This window comes from Triticum dicoccoides, chromosome 4A, assembly GCF_002162155.2.
Source record: "Triticum dicoccoides isolate Atlit2015 ecotype Zavitan chromosome 4A, WEW_v2.0, whole genome shotgun sequence".
Classification (NCBI taxonomy): Eukaryota; Viridiplantae; Streptophyta; class Magnoliopsida; order Poales; family Poaceae; genus Triticum; species Triticum dicoccoides.
In genome coordinates this window covers 713,128,335-713,145,473 of record NC_041386.1, presented here as the reverse complement: position 1 = coordinate 713,145,473, position 17,139 = coordinate 713,128,335, and the positions used below count along the sequence as shown (strand labels likewise).

The following is a 17,139-nucleotide window of genomic DNA, read 5'->3' as shown; positions in this document are numbered from 1 at the left end:
TGGAGTAGTGAGAGGGATGGGTGACCGGTCGGGAAGTTAGATGATTTGGAATGAGTGATCCACACCTGAGCAGTTAAGAGAGGTGATTAGAGACAAAATAATCAAATAATTGAGAAAAAATAAAAATCGAAAAAAAACAATTTTTTTTCCAAAATTTTAAAAAAAAAATTCAAAAAAGAAAACCTTTAGTACCGGTTGGTAACACCAACCGGTACTAAAGGTCCCCCATACTATGGCGCGAGCTCACGCCACGTGGTGGCACTTTAGCGTCGGTTCGTGCCGAACCGGTACTAAAGGGGGGGGGGCTTTAGTGCCCACACTTTAGTGCCGGTTCCATAACCGGCACTAAAGGCCCTTACAAACCGTTTTTAAAGCTCCGTTTTCTACTAGTGTTAGGTAATCGTCCTAGGAATCAATGGTCGTGCCATATGATAGCATCAGTATTGCGGCCGTGCACTTCTGATAACTAGAGAAGCCAATCTTTGCCACGACATCCTTCTTCAAAACGAAGTAGCCGTCATAGAACCGGACGCCATTGTACAAACGATCGAAGACAGTTTTGCACGTCCGAAAATGCCAACGAAAATGGCCGACGAAGAGTGCATCCGGAGAAAAGTACACTAGTAGAAAAAGGCCCATTTGTCCTGGTTCATAAGGCTCATTTGTCTTGGTTCCCAAACTGGGACTAAAGGGTCAGTACTAAAGGCCCCCCCTTTGGTCCCGGTTGTGTTATGAACCGGGACTAAAGGCCCTCCAGGTGGTCGCTCTCTGGAGCTCCACCTTTAGTCTCGGTTGGTAACACCAACCGGAACTAAAGAATTTTTTTTGAAATTTTGTTTTTATGATTGTTTTTGAATTTTCTTTAATTTTTTTTATTATTTTCAAATTTCTCAATTATTTGACAATTCAATCTCTAATCACCCACTCTAATCACCCCTCATCACTGCTCAATTATAAATCACTCATTCCAAATCGTCTAACTTCTCGGCCGGTCACCCATCCTCTCACTACTCCAGCCTGAGCACGCTTAACTTTCGAGTTCTATTACCCCTAGTTTCCAAGTATGCACTTGTTGTTTTCCTGACAATACTAAGCTGGCAATCCTATTAACCCTTAGGAGTTGAACTTGAGCATTAAGCACCGTTTGAGTTTGAATAAGTAGTTTGACCACACTTTGACCAGATTTGAAAATAGTTTGACCAAAGTTTGACCAGATTTGGCCATAGTTTGACCACAGTTTGAACAAAAGCAAAAAAACTAAAAATAATTATTTATTAACACTAATATTTCTTGAATAAGTAGTTTGACCAGATTAACAAAAAATAAAAAAAACTGAAATTTGAGCATATCTTTTTTTCGTTTGAGAATTTGAGTATTCTAAAAATTTGCAAACAGGCCATATTTTCGTGCTGATTTTTTTTTTGATATATTATGCTTTTTTTCGACATCGTATGCAAAAGATATAGCCGTTTTACTTTTTCATAACACTTTTTTTGCAAAACATGTCCAAATTTAAGTTTTTAAAATTTTCTAACTAGTTGATGTAGTAACATAACTACATCTCGAAGGATTTTAATTTTTGAAGTTTTTATCATTTTCTTTTGTTTTTTACAAAACTGAAAAGGCGATCCATAGGGGGGGGGTTAGAGTTTGAACCTTTAGTTCCAGTTCGTGTCTCAAACCGGGACTAAAGGGCATCGCACCCTTTAGTCCCGGTTCGTGTCTGAAACCAGGACTAAAGATCCCATTTGAACCAGGACTAATGCCTTCCCGACGCCTTAGCCGCTCGAACTGGGACTAATGCTCACATTAGTCCCGGTTCGTGATGCAACCGGGACTAATATGTATATTGGGCTGTGACCAAGGCCCTGTTTTCTACTAGTGGTAGTCGGCCATCAGTGTCAAATGGCCGTGCACCCTATTGCGGTTGAGCACTCGATGACCGCCAGCATCATCGCCGTCTCATGCGTATACTCCTCCTCGTCGGACGACTTGACATAGTGCTCGTATATGCACTCCAAATCGGGATCCATTGCTAGAAAGAAGAAGGGAAAACTATTTTTTCTTCGGTAATTCATCGAATAGTTGCCGGGCATGGTGAGTATAGCACTAGCAGATGGTACATGGCGGGTTGGTTGGGGGACAGGGGTTGAACGGCAATGGAGTAGAAGCGTCGTGGAGCCTGGCTGGAACACTGGAGGTGATGAAGATGTAGAGTGATGTCTACTACGCAACCTTCTTCTTGTAGACTCATGTTGGGCCTCCAAGCGCAGAGTTTTGTAGGACAGTAGCAAATTTCCCTCAAGTGGATGACCTATGGTTTATCAATCTGTGGGAGGCGTAGGATGAAGATGGTCTCTCTCAAACTACCCTGCAACCTAACAAAGAGTCTCTTGTGTCCCCAACACGCCCAATACAATGGTAAATTGTATAGGTGCACTAGTTTGGTAAAGAGATGGTGATACAAGTGCAATATGGATGGTAGATATAGGTTTTAGTAATATGATAATATAAAAACAGCAAGGTAGCAAGTAACAAAAGTGAGCGAAAACGGTATTGCAATGCTTCGAAACAAGGCCTAGGGTTCACACTTTCACTAGTGCAAGTTCTCTCAACAATAATAACATAATTAGATCATATAAAAATCCCTCAACGTGCAACAAAGAGTCACTCCAAAGTCACTAATAGCGGGGAACAAACGAAGATATTATTGTAGAGTATGAAACCACCTTAAAGTTATTCTTTCTGATCGATCTATTGAGCTATTCCTATAAGTGTCACAAATAGCCCTAGAGTTTGTACTAATATTACACCTTAAGACACACATCAACCAAAATCCTAATGCCACCTAAATACTCCAATGTGACCACAAGTATCCGCGGGTTTGATTATACAATATGCATCACACAATCTCAGACTCATCTATTCAAACCAACAAAAGAATTTCAAAGAATGCCCCAAGATTCCTACCTGAGAAACAAGGACGAAACCGTGCATCAACACCTATTCATAGATTACCCCAATGTCACCTTGGGAATCCACGAGTTGAGTGCAAAAACATACATCAAGTGAATCAATAGAATACCCCATTGTCACCACGGGTATCCCACGCAGGACATACATCATGTGTTGTCAAATCCGTAAGAGTATTCAATCCGATAATAGTGAAACCTCAAAGGTAAAACTCAATTCATCACAAGAAGGTAGAGAGGGAGAAACACAATATGATTCAACTATAGTAGCAAAGCTCGCGGTATATCAAGATTGTGCCAAATCAAGAACACGAGAGAGAGAGAGAGAGAGGCCAAACACATCGCTACTGGTACATACCCTCATCCCCGAGGGTGAACTACTCCCCCCTTGTCATGGAGAGCGCCGAGATGATGAAGATGGACACCGGTGATGATTCACCCCTCCATCAGGATGCCGGAACAGGGTCTTGATTGGTTTTTGGTGGCTACAAAGGCTTGCGGCGGCGGAACTCCCGATCTAGGTTTATTTCTAGGGGTTTCTATATTTACAGAAATTTTTGACGTCGAGAACAAGTCAGGGGGGGTCCACGAGGTGCCCACAAAACCGGAGGACACGCCCTAGGTGGGGGGGGGGTCCTCCATCCTTGTGGTGGCCTCGGGACTCTTCTGGCCAAACTCTCTTGCTTCGGTGGCTTCTTCTAGTCCATAAAAATCACCGTAATTTTTCAAGTCATTTGGACTCCATTTGGTATTCCTTTTCTATAAAACTCAAAACAAGGAAAAAACTGAAACTGGCACTGGGCTCTAGGTTAATAGGTTAGTCCCAAAAATCATATAAAATAGCATATAAATGCATACAAAACATCCAAGATAGATAATATAATAGCATGGAACAATCAAAAATTATAGATACATTGGAGACGTATCAAGCATCCCCAAGCTTAATTCCTACTCGTCTTCGAGTAGGTAAATGATAAAAACAAAAAATTTGATGTGGAATGCTACCTAGCATATTTATCAGTGTAATCTTCTCTATTGTGGCAAGAATATTCAGATCCATAAGATTCAAAACAAAAGTTTAATATTGACATAAAAACAATAATACTTCAAGCATACTAATAAGGCAATCATGTCTTCTTAAAATAACATGGCTAAAGAAAGTTATCCCTATAAAATCATATAGTCTGGCTATGCTATGGCTACTAATAAGACAAAAAGAAGGAGATAGTATCACATCAACTAGGCATATCAACGGGCTACGCAGATTCCCATCAATAGATATCAATGTGAGTGAGTAGGTATTTCCATGCAACGGATGCACTAGAGCTATAAGTTTATGAAAGCTCAAAAAGAAACTAAGTGGGTGTGCATCCAACTTGCTTGATCGTGAAGACCTAGGGCATTTGCGGATGCCCGTCATTGGAATATACAAGCCAAGTTCTATAATGAAAAATTCCCACTAGTATACGAAAGTGACAACATAGGAGACTCTCTATCATGAATATCATGGTGCTACTTTGAAGCGCAGGTGTGGAAAAAGGATAGTAACATTGCCCCTTCTCTCTTTTCTCTCATTTTTTTTTCTCTTTTTTGATTTGCTTCTTTGGCCTCTCCTTTTTTTTGATTTCCTCACATCTGACAATGTTCTAATAATGATGATCTTCACACTTTTATTTACTTACAACTCAAGAATTATAACTTGATACTTAGAACAAAATATAACTCTATATGAATGCCTCCGGAGGTGTACCGGGATGTGCACTGACTGAAGAATGACATGTATGAAAATTTTGAACGGTGGCTTTGCCACGAATACTATGTCAACTACATGATCATGCAAAGCAATATGACAATGATGATGCGTGTCATAATAAACGCGACGGTGGAAAATTGCATGGCAATATATCTCAGAATGGCTATGGAAATGCCATAATAGGTAGGTATGGTGGCTGTTTTGAGGGTGGTATATGGTGGGTGTATGGTACCTGCGAAAGTTGCGCGGTACTAGAGAGGCTAGCAATGATGGAAGGGTGAGAGTGCTTATAATCTACGGACTCAACATTAGTCAAAAATAACTCATATACTTTATTGCAAAAATCTATTAGTCATCGAAACAAAGTACTACACGCATGCTCCTAGAGGGCTAGATTGGTAGGAAAAAACCATCGCTCGTCCCTGAATGTCACTCATTAGGAAGACAATCAATAAATAAATCATGCTCCAACTTCGTTACATAATGGTTCACCATACGTGCATGCTACGGGAATCACAAACCTCAACACATGTATTTCTCAAATTCAAAATTACTCCACTAGCATGACTCTAATACCATTATCCTCATATCTCAAAACAAGACATACATCAAGTGTTGTCAAATCCATAAGAGTATTCAATCCGATAATAGTGAAACCTCAAAGGTAAAACTCAATTCATCACAAGAAGGTAGAGAGGGAGAAACACCATATGATTCAACTATTGTAGCAAAGCTCGCGGTACATGAAGATTGTGCCAAATCAAGAACACGAGAGAGAGAGAGAGGGAGAGAGAGAGAGAGAGAGAGAGAGATCAAACAAATAGCTACTAGTACATACCTCAACCACGACGGTGAACTACTCCCTCCTCATCATGCAGAGCGCCAGGATAATGAAGATGGCCACCAGTGATGATTCCCCCCTCCGGCAGGGTGCCGGAACAGGGCCCTGATTGGTTTTTGGTGGCTACAGAGGCTTGCGGCGGTGAAACTCCCGATCTAGGTTTATTTCTTGGGTTTTTTGTATTTATAGAAACTTTTGGCGTCGAGAACAAGTCAGGGGGGTCCACGAGGCGCCCACAAGACCGGAGGACGCGCCCTAGGGGGGCACCCTCCATCCTTGTGGTGGCCTCGGGACTCTTCTGGCCTAACTCTTTTGCTTCGGGGGCTTCTTCTAGTCCATAAAAAATCACTATAAATATTCAGTTCAACTGGACTCCGTTTGATATTCCTTTTCTGTAGAACTCAAAAACAAGGAAAAACAGAAACTGGCACTAGGCTCTAGGTTAATACGTTAGTCCCAAAAATCATATAAAATGGCATATAAATGGATATAAAACGTCTAAGATAGATAATATAATAGCATGGAACAATAAAAAATTATAGATACGTTGGAGACGTATCATAGAGTTCCGGCAGGGGTGTGGCGTTGCAGTGAGGGTGGTGGAGCAATGACGAAGGCAAGAAAGAAAGAAGGAGAGAAAATGGGAAGGATGTAGGTGTGGGTTCCGGAAAGGATCTTGGATGGGGGAGTGTCGGAGTCCTACGTGTGTGATGTCCTTACTCAAGCAGACCTCCCCCACATATGTCTTTGGTTTGCGGGAGAACACGTCCGCACCATCCTGCGAACCAATATAGACCTACGTTAGATGGCTTCCATAGTCTGGAGGATGTAGACGCTTTGTAGGTTGGCCTTGGAGATGCCCTATCCTGACAGATAATGGTTCGGCTCCCATATCATCATATTGCTCATGCTGCGTCCATGCTTCCTCATATCTGAAATCAAAAGCTTTATTCCTTTCATTAGTAGCATGTGCCGCTGAGACATGGATTAACAACGCATCATGGTTTGATTCTTCGTTAATGATGTGTTCAATGGAAGTCTCATGGAACAAGCTCATGAACTCATCGTTGCACGTTGCACGGTCCAAGCCACCTGAGTAGTCTCTTCCCTATCTCTCTTGTTATCCCGTGTAAATGAATAACCTGAGAAGCTGAGATCCACAAGGCTGCTGTCAGCCAAGCACTCTCGAAAATCTTCCATTTTCATGAACAATCTCGGGTTCCCTCCTTTTCGCTCTGTTTGGAAAAAAATCTCCTTAGAGTCGCATGCACTCAACCATGGTAGATTATCTTGTCTCCTCAGGTACTGGATATCATCCCCCGTTTTGGGCATCTACTCAGTCCAAGGTTCCTTGTAGATTCCAGTGAATCTCCATGAGTTGCCCTCAAATGAATTCTCAACATCCAAGTAGAACTAACACCATGGCCTCAAAGTTACTTGCACATTATCTCTCCACCACATAGCTAATCCACCACTCTGACCCACAATATCTATAGTTGCACCTTGTCTAAAATCCATACTCCATCTCAACCTTTCCATTACTCTGGACCGTTTCTTTGTCAGACTCTAAAACACCACCGTTGGGTTGTAAGACCATATCAGGTCCCTAAGTTCGTTAACTATCATGTCCGACCCCAGTCCCCGACAGTTCCAGGCAAGGACATTCATTGCTCTCGGCGGCCCTCACCACAAGGTCTGCTGCTTCATTGTCCTTTTCTGAGATACATTCAAAGACCAACATTTTCTGTCATTTATCGCCAATGAATGCGTCATGATGAATCTGCCTATCTGGATCACCTTTGGCCACCAACAGCTATTTCGGGCCCCTCTTTCTCTTTGTGTGAGTTGGTGGGTGGGTAGCCCTCTGCATAGCCCTCTCTAAAGCATGATGATTCAGAGGGCGCGGCAAGAAGACCTTCCCCACTGTCGCCCATCTGGTGACCTTGAGCATAGTTGGACTAGGGTTTACAAAAAGACGAACCCCATCTCCTCCCATCCTTGCCGAGAGCGCATCTGCCTCCTCTGACGCTTTCACATTCACCGAAGATTGAGATGACCACTTGCTTGTGCTAGCGCCGGTTGTTTTTGCGGGAGTACTACCCTTCAGAGACGCCATAGCAGCACAGCCAAGACGCTCAAACACCGAATCCGGCCGAGGAGAGAGGAGAAAGCAGTTGCTTCCCTCACGTCGTCGGCGCCACCCCCGCTGAAATCCTAACCCTAGCCTTCCAGTCGCGAACGCGATCGCCTCCTGTATGCTCAGGGTTTTGCGTGGTTGGAGCCTCACGACTCATGATGTCCTTTTTTGTGCATGTACTCTTACTCTGCGTATGAGATTAGGGTCAAGTCAAACTCTACTAAGTTTGACCAAATTTATATTAAAAAATATAAACATCTACAATACCAAATATATATGGTATGAAACTACATTTCCTAATGAATCTAGCAATATTAATTTGGTATTGTGAATGTTAATATTTTTTTCTATAACTTTGGTCAAAGTAGAGATACTTTAACTTCGGACAAAACTTACATATAGACTAAAAAGGACCGGAGAGTTGAAATACTTTTTTCTTTAACCTTTTTCTATGTATAGGGCTGCAGTTTAGTCTGTGCGAGGTGAAATACCGACGGGGCGACTTAGGATGGTTGGAAAGGAACGAACGACGGACTTTCCACACACACACACACACACACACACACACACACACACACACACACAAGAAAACAGAAAAAAAATCCACATCCAATTTTCAATTCCAATTCCAATTTGCGAGAGGATGTGGCAACAAGTCCATTGACCAACTCTTGGCAATCTGTCTCTATTATCACATGCCGATAGTCTCAAAATTTGGCAAATAACACGCCTTCCTGCAATGCCATAGATTCAGCCATTAAAGGATCATTCACTCCCTGGAAAGGTTTGCTCCAAACTCCGAGCAATGAGGAGGACCATACCACCCGACCCACACCAACCTTAATCTCATCATCAAGGTTTAGAGGGTTTTTCGTCTGTGCGAGGTGAAATACCACGTGGACGAGAGGGCGACGTACGATTGTTGGAATAGTAACGGACGAAGAAACGCTCCGTACTTTTCCCCACACAAATCCACATCCAATTTCCGAGAGGTGGTCGTTCTCTTCTATATACCGAGACGGATTGGAAGAGATCTGTCGTATACTCATAAATACAGTACATCTTGCGGCACATCGGCAATACAGACAAGATATAGAGAGACACACGGCGATTAACGATCTTTGTGCTGCACCTGCACGTGGAATCGTATCGAAACGGATCGAACGCTTTTGTCGGCGCTTTCATATTCTTGTTCCTCACTTGCAGTTGGAGAGCTCGATCGTATAGTAGCTATGTCGTGGTCTTCCCCGGAAAGCATGCTCTTCGTCGGAGCATCGGCCGTTGCCAGCGCTGCTCTAGCCTGGGCAACGTGGACGTTGCTCGACGAGTTCAAGTACGACAAACGCCCTTCGGAAACAAACTACAACGAACTCATCGGCGTCAAGCCCCTGGACGCCACCGGCAGCCTCAGGACCTTGGATGCTACCACGACCGACCCCGTCATCGGCCGCGACGACGAGATTGACCGCGTCGTCTGCATCCTCTGCCGGCGCACGAAGAACTGCGCCGCGCTCGTCGGCGCCGCGGGGGTCGGCAAGACGGCCATCGTTGAGGGCCTCGCACAGCGCATCGCGGCCGGGAACGTCCCCGAGACGCTTGTCGGCGCACGCATAGTGGAGGTTGACATGGGGGCCATGATGGCCGGGACGCACTGGCGCGGCATGTTTGAGCAGCGCATCAAAGACGCCATCAAGGAGGCAGAGGAGGCGGAAGGCAAGGTCATCTTGTTCATCGACGAGATGCACATGGTCGTTGGCGCCGGCGGGCACAAGGGAGGCCCTATAGACGCCGCCAACATCCTCAAGCCGGCACTGGCCCGCGGCCGCATCCGTTGCGTGGGCGCCACGACCTCCGAAGAGTATCAAAAATATGTTCAGACAGATGCCGCACTTGAGCGGCGGTTCCAGAAGGTTGTCGTCGAGGAGCCAAGTGTGCATGCAACCGTTGCCATCCTGCGAGGGCTGAAGCCAAGGTACCAAGAACACCATGGCCTGAAAATCCAGGACGATGCTCTTGTAGCCGCTGCACATCTCGCTGCCCGCTACATTACTGGTACCTATACATACATACTTCAAGAATTCAGTTTACTCTTAGAGTATCACTTAATTATACCCCCTCTGTATACAGAAATACTCTGATAAAGAGACTCAGAGAGTACTATATACTCCCACCATTTCTTTTTAGTCTGCATATAAGATATGATCAAAGTCAAACTTTATTAACTTTGACTATGTTTATAGAAAAGAATATCAAGATTCACAATATGAAATCAATACTCTTAGATGCATTATGAAATTGATTTTCATACCATATAGGTTTAGTATTGTAGATGTTGATATTTTGTTTTTACAAAGTTGGTCAAACTTTATAAAGTTTGACTTTGACCAAATCTTATATGCAGACTAAAAAGAAACGGGGAAAGTATATGATTGTTTATGTTGAAGATAATTGATGTATCTGATCATTGCCAGGCCGCAAATTCCCTGATAAAGCAATTGATCTTATGGATGAGGCATGCGCTACAATAAAGATGCACGCCGACAAACAAACGACCCTGGAAATTGTTGTTGGCCCTGGACATGTAGCACGGGTAAGTCCTAATCATATCCGTGAATAATTAATTCCCATATGTAATTTGTTTTCGGGGAATTCCTGTATGTTTTCAATGTGTTGTGTTCCTCACATCTAAAATTCATTTGAAGGTTGTGAGCCGATGGACTAAAATCCCTCTCGCTACACTTGACCAAGAGGAGAACGAGAAGTTGATCCACCTTGCGAAAAAATTGCATGAGCGTGTTATTGGCCAGGATGAAGCTGTTAATTTGGTTGCGCAAGCAGTCCTACGTTCTAGGCTCGGATTTGGACAAATCGGACAACCGATAAGTGCATTCCTCTTTTTGGGCCCGATTGGCGTCGGAAAGACAGAACTTGCTAAAGCCCTCGCTGAGAAGATATTTGACAACGAGAAGGCATTGATTCGCTTTGATATGTCGGAATATGCTGATAGTGGATCTGTGTCACGTCTCACCGGAGGATCTCGAAGGTTTGATTCTTAAACTTGATATACACTTTTTGTTTCTAGGCACACACATATCTCAAATAACAAAATTTGATTTTCTAAAGCTATGAAGAATATGGACAACTCACCGAGAAAGTCAAGAGGCTCCCATATAGTGTTATCCTTTTCGACCAAGTGGATAAAGCAAATGCCTCGGTATTCAAGGTTTTTCACCAGCTGCTCGACGATGCTATGTTGACAGATGGCAAAGGGCAAGTTGTAGATTTCAAGAACACTATCGTCATTATGACCTCAAATATAGGAGCAGAGCACCTACCGTCGAGAATTATGGGCGAAAATACAATCAAATCTGGAAGAGATCTCCTCATGAATCAGGTTTGTGAATCCCAACTATTCTTGTAACGTCCTCGATTGGCAAGTCAATGATCATCTTATATACACTTGTTCATGCAGGTTAAGAAGCGCTTCAAGCCTGAACTTATCAATAGACTAAATAAGGTTGTGATATTCGAGCCACTTTCACACGATGAATTGAGGAAGATTGTGAAAATCCAGATAAATAATGTCATTTCGACAGTAGCTTCCAAGGGTGTCGCTGTACATGCAACTGATGCGGCCCTAGACGTCATCCTGTCAGAATCACATGACCCGGTGAGTATATATACAGTAGCTTTTTTTCATAACCATCACAAGATGTCGATCCATTGTCCAGTTTTTAACGCTTCAACGCCCGTAGGTGGACGGCGCAAGGCCCATTAGAAGGTGGGTGCAGAATCACGTGACCACGATTCTCTCGGACATGCTGGTCGACGGAGAAGCCTGTGCTGGCTCGACAATCTCCATCGATGCTGCCGCTGACGATAAGAGGGGGCTAACGTTCCAAGTGCTGAAGAAGCAGCAGGAGTTGGCAGATCAATGAGATGATTTTGGCCGTTGTCACTCACATGATAGATAAAGGAAGATGCATGCTTACATGATGCATAGGCATGTAATGTACACAGAGGTGATCATATCTTGTAGTAAAGGGTTAATGAATGTAACGACAAGTGCGTACGGGTATTTGTTGTTTCTTTGTTTGATTGTTTTTTCTTCTTTAACTTTCAATATGTATAAACAAGTTACTATTTCTTTTCACAAAAAATATGGATTTTTCTGGAATTTCTCAGCAGAGCGCACACCGGGTGGAGCACTCCAAGTATAATTAAAACTTGTAACTTAAGGACAATGTCAGTTTCAACACTAAGATGTAAGGATTATTACAAATTAGAATCCAGACGCACAACTTTTACACACTAAATTCTTTTCAGCAAAATAATGACTCGTCGAGCACAAACCATAGTACTCAGATAAGATCAGCGGCCCGGGAACAAACATAAATATTGATTCCTCTTCTTCACACCCTTGTCCTCACCGTGGAAGTTACGGGTGGAACCGACAATACTCGGTGATGAGAACATCAACCTGCAGGATCCAATAGGGCCCCTCGTCTTCCCTTCCCATTGGTGGTGACTCTTAACACAACGTCTACACTTCTGGAATTTCCTTATACGCCGGGTGGCAGGCTCTTCGCTGAGAGCTAAAACACATGCGCTCGGCAAACTAATAGACGCCGAGAGTACCTCTCGGCAACAGGGGCATCTCGGCAAACACATGATATTTCCGAGAGTCATACTCCGCAACATGTGACTCGGCAAAGGCACTATTTACCGGCAGCCAAACAACTGTCACACGGCAACGTGTTGCCATGTGGCTCATCCGGGGCGAATAACGGCGTGGTGACGGTAGCAATGCTTGGCCAAGAGCAGCTCTCGGCAAAGCTCCAGCTCTCAGCAAAAACTTTAGTCCCACCTTGCCTAGAGATAAGCAACATGACCAGTTTAAATAGTTGGATAGTCTAGACACAATAAGCTTTGATCTTCATTACACTCATGTTAAGAAGATGTACCATTGATTTAAATCTTCACCTGTTCCGGGCAGAGAAGATTCACGGTACCATTGATTCAAGTATTATTATTTTTGAGTTTTTCGTCCGTGTCATCACATGGCCCTTGTTACCGTTTAAATCCTTGGAAAATCGTACGATGCCGGAATTCCTCGAGAGCTGGCACGGTGTCAGCACATGACCCCTGTAGGGTGTGCTAAAAGTTTGGGCGCGTTTCGGATAAGCCTCCCCTGGGTCCGCTTGTAAACCACACCATTTCCGAGGTAGTCTCTGGGTATTGAGAGGGAACACGTCCGATTTGTGAAGGAAGTGCGGGTCTTGTGGCACCGTTGGCCTCAAAAATTCTTGTGCTCTCAAAGGAGGCCATCGCATAACACATGCCAGCCCCCTGCATTTTTCGCACCCGCATGAAACATTTGAGACATTTATTACTCTGCTAGGGTTTCAGCGTCGGGAATTGCAGATCTGCAAAGCAGCACACGGAATCACGCCCAGAAGCGGAATGGCTATGTGATGTCCTTTCAACATGCGCAGACCTTGTGCAGATGAGGGAGGGGCAGCCCCTGCCACCAGGGGTGAAAGTACCTTGGTGGCATGCTTAATGCAACTGTTTAAATCCTCGAAAAATCGTACGATGATGAAATTCCTCGAGAGCTGGCACTGTGTCATTACATGGCCCCTGTAGGGTGTGGTAAAAGTTTGTACATGTTTTTAATAAGCCTCCCCTGAGGCCGCTTGTAAGCCGGACCATCTCCGAGCTAGTCTCTGGGTATCGAGAGGGAACGTGTCCAGTTTATGGAGGAAGTGTGGGTCCTGTTGCTTTGTTGGCCTCGAAACTGCTCATGCTCTCAAAGGAGGCCATCACATGATACGTGATAGGCCCCTACATTTTTGGACCAGCGTGCAATATTGGAGAAATTTATTGCTCTGCTAGGGGTTCGTCGTTGGAAATTGCAGATCTGCAAGGCGGCATATGATATCAAGCTCGGAAGCGGCATGGAAACTCCTATGTGATGCAGGGTTAGATGAAAGAGGCACAAATGATGCTAGCTACTTATTTTGCCGAGAGTAGCACTCGGTACACATGTCTTTTCCAATTTCGGATCTCGGTAAAAATGAAAACCTAGATCTAGTTGACGACCCTTTCAGAGAGTTCTCTCGGTAAAAGTTAAACCATAGATCTAGGTGTTACAATCTTTTCCGGGTGCCCCATCGTCAGTCTCTCGGGAAAGGTCCAGGGGACACTTAAGTGAAATCCCCGCGCTCCTTTTCATTTCTCATTTGTGCCTCTCCTCCTCTACACCCCGCTGCCTCCCGCCGGCTGGCTCTCCGCTGCCGCCACCTCAACCCGTGGGCATCCCCCCGCCACCAGCCGGCGCCGCCCCACCCCACGGGCACCCCCCCATCGGCCGGCGAACCACCCCGCGGGCCCGCCCACCCCACCGGCGCCGCCCCCACTCCCCATTTCGTGAGCTTTCCCCTCCCCACTACAACATGGATGGATGAATCGATGCATAGATGGATGGATGTTCTGGGTGGATGTATGTATGGATGAATAGATGCATAGATGTGGATGGACGAATAGATTAGATAAATTTTGATGATGTTGTATGGATGGATGCTATGCATGGATGTATGTATGGAGTTATGTAGTAGTTTCTATCTAGTACTTTTTGTAGTAGTTTTTATGTATTAGTTTTTGTAGTAGTTGTTATGTAGTGTTTTTATGTGTTAGTTTTTGTAGTAGTCTTTATGTAGTAGTTTATGCAATAGTTTTTATCTTGAGCGAGTGTCGACCATATTTTAAAGATGAGAGATGTTTTCAGAGGAATGGTATCGACTACTGTCATAGGGGGTTGCGCTTCCTCTGCTCCTCCGGTATGATCTTTGTAAAGTAGGAGGAGCAGAAGAAGATCGATCATCACCAACAGTCGATAAGAGTTTTTCTTGGAGGAAAATAAATCGACTTTTAATTTGACGATGGCGGTCAATCTGGGTGAGTTCGTCCTGTGATATATATTTGTCAGACACGATGGACTCGCCCAGCTTGACAATCACCGAAAGTCAAAATTCCCGTGCGAGAGTGTCCACCATATATACCACCACCAGACAGAGTGTTCGACATATTTGATAGATGAGAGATGTTACTGACTGTTGCCCTAGGGCCACTAGTGCAGAACCGGCCTTTAGTGCCGGTTCGTAACGGGCTTTAGTGCCGGTTCGCCAACCGGCACTAAAGAGTGGGGACTAAAGGTCCCCTCCCTTTAGTACCGGTTCGTCATGAACCGGCGCTAAAGTGCCACCACGTGGCACGAGCCAGGCCCGTTTGCGTGGAGGGCATTAGTACCTTACCAACCGGTACTAAATGTTTGGGTGTTTTTTTAGTTTTTCTTTAATTTTGTGTTTTCAATTTAATTTAGTGATTGTTTTACATTATAATGAGTTGTTAAATCATTAGGTGAAAGTACCGCGGATTAGTTTCGACTGGATGCATTATTGGATATCTCTAATAGCTAGCTAGCTAGAGTATATGCCATATCCATATTATACTTGATCAACTATAATATATACGGATATGGCATATACTTGATCACTTAAGTAGGATCCATCCAGCTGAAACTAATCTGCGGTTTCTTTCATTAATTGATATAATAATTAACTGGCTATCTAATCACCACCAGCACTACTAGCTGAAAGAAGAAACATTCACTTGTACCAGAAGCAAAAATATTATCGATCGAGTTCAACATGATTGTCATGATATTATAAGCGTTCATATATAACACCACAAAAGCAAATCACTTAAGTTCAGAACGAAGAACACGGACATGAAAGGACAAGTACTAATTAAGAGCAGCATGGAGAACTAGCTAAATCACTCCTGCTAGCTACTCTCTCTGGTAAAATAGCATAGAACATGTATAGCTCTCCTGATTGATCATACTGGAGCATGCCGATGAACCTGTGTCCTAATCATGGGCTGCGCTTCTCATTGCTGCACCCTAGTACTTCTGTGCGATCATTAACAATTTTCCTCCAATCTTTCACTATTAAGCATTCATCGCTTCTAGAAATCCTGAATGCATTCATGTGCAATGCAGGATATCTTGGCCGTAAGCTAACAATTGACATCTGACCTTTAGTCTCGATCCCCTGAGGCACAACTGTCATCGGGAGTCCCTGTTGAAGAACATTGTATAGTACTTAATTAATATACTTAGCAATGAAAGTTTAGCAAAAAAAATTATGTATGCAAAATATGCACTAAGGACAAATAGTAAATATCTTACCATCATTCCTAAATAGATGTGACCGTAGTTCAATACCATCACTATTGGTCGCACGTTTTGAGTACTAACATTTCTAAGTGCAGGAAGAAAATTTGTCTTGACAGTATGAAGATCCTCAAGCCATGAAACATAATGACTTATCTTCTCGCAGTTTAGTTCAGCTCCGGGATAGTACTAGGTCCTGTCTACCAAGCGCCGGACATGTTTGGTTGAATGGAGATAAGCTGTCAATAGAAATTAGTTGTCAGTTATTTTTGAATAAGCAATATCAAAGACAAAAATATAGTTGAGAAGAACTCACATAATGGTAGAACTGGAGGCGTCTGCACATCAACCCATATGTCTCTATTACCTTCAATATCATCTTCCAGACGAATATCAAAGGTGATAACCATACCAGGCTCAATGCATAAGCCTTGCATAGTGCTTGCCAAGTTTTGCATTCAAAATAGGTGTACGTGTGTGCATTGTATACTTTGACGTTGAAAGTATAACCATCATGCTCAGTTTTCAGGTAAGCTCTCTTTACCTCCATAGTTTCCATATCTTTGAAACCTATCTTATCCAAGACAAAAATTCTTGCATGGCACGGGATGCGCTACTAGAATAGTGAAAATTAAAAATTATAAGTCAGGCAAATGAAGCATATATAAGTCATGCTTAATTACGAAAACAGACTTGTCGTTGTGACTTACTGTATCGAATTCGAAAGTCTCATCCAGCTTGATGCTGAATCGCCTACCATCAACAAGGAAATTTCTGTCGCACTGGCCGCGCTGGTCTTCACAGTATTCGCACATAATGAAATTTTTTCCGTCGTCAGACGACATTTCCTATGTTCATATTAGGTGAAACATTAATCACTTACTAATTCAATTAATTCAACTACTTCTATTAATTCAACTAAGCATTTATTAAAAATAAACTAGTTATATTAATTCAATTAGTTTAAAGCATTTAATAAAAATAAACTAGTTCTATATATATATATTAATTCAACTAGTTCAACTAAACATTTACTAAAAATAAACTAGTTATATTAATTCAACTAGTTCAAACTAAGCATATACTAAAAATAAACTAGTTCTACATATTAATTCAAGTAGTTCAACAAAGCATTTACTAAAAATAAACTAGTTCTATATATATATATATATTAATTCAACTAGTTCAACTAAACATTTA

The 17,139-nt window shown here is 43.1% G+C and overlaps 1 protein-coding gene across 1 annotated transcript; it reads left to right on the top strand.

Annotated features, from left to right (window-relative positions):
- Positions 1-8,935: 8,935 nt before the first annotated feature.
- On the top strand, positions 8,936-11,641 carry LOC119289839 (chaperone protein ClpB1-like). The gene is made up of 6 exons (XM_037569046.1): positions 8,936-9,755; positions 10,175-10,293; positions 10,406-10,746; positions 10,827-11,097; positions 11,176-11,373; positions 11,459-11,641. Exons 1-6 carry the CDS (start codon positions 8,936-8,938, stop codon positions 11,639-11,641), a joined length of 1,932 nt encoding a protein of 643 aa, XP_037424943.1.
- The last annotated feature ends 5,498 nt before the right edge of the window (positions 11,642-17,139 follow it).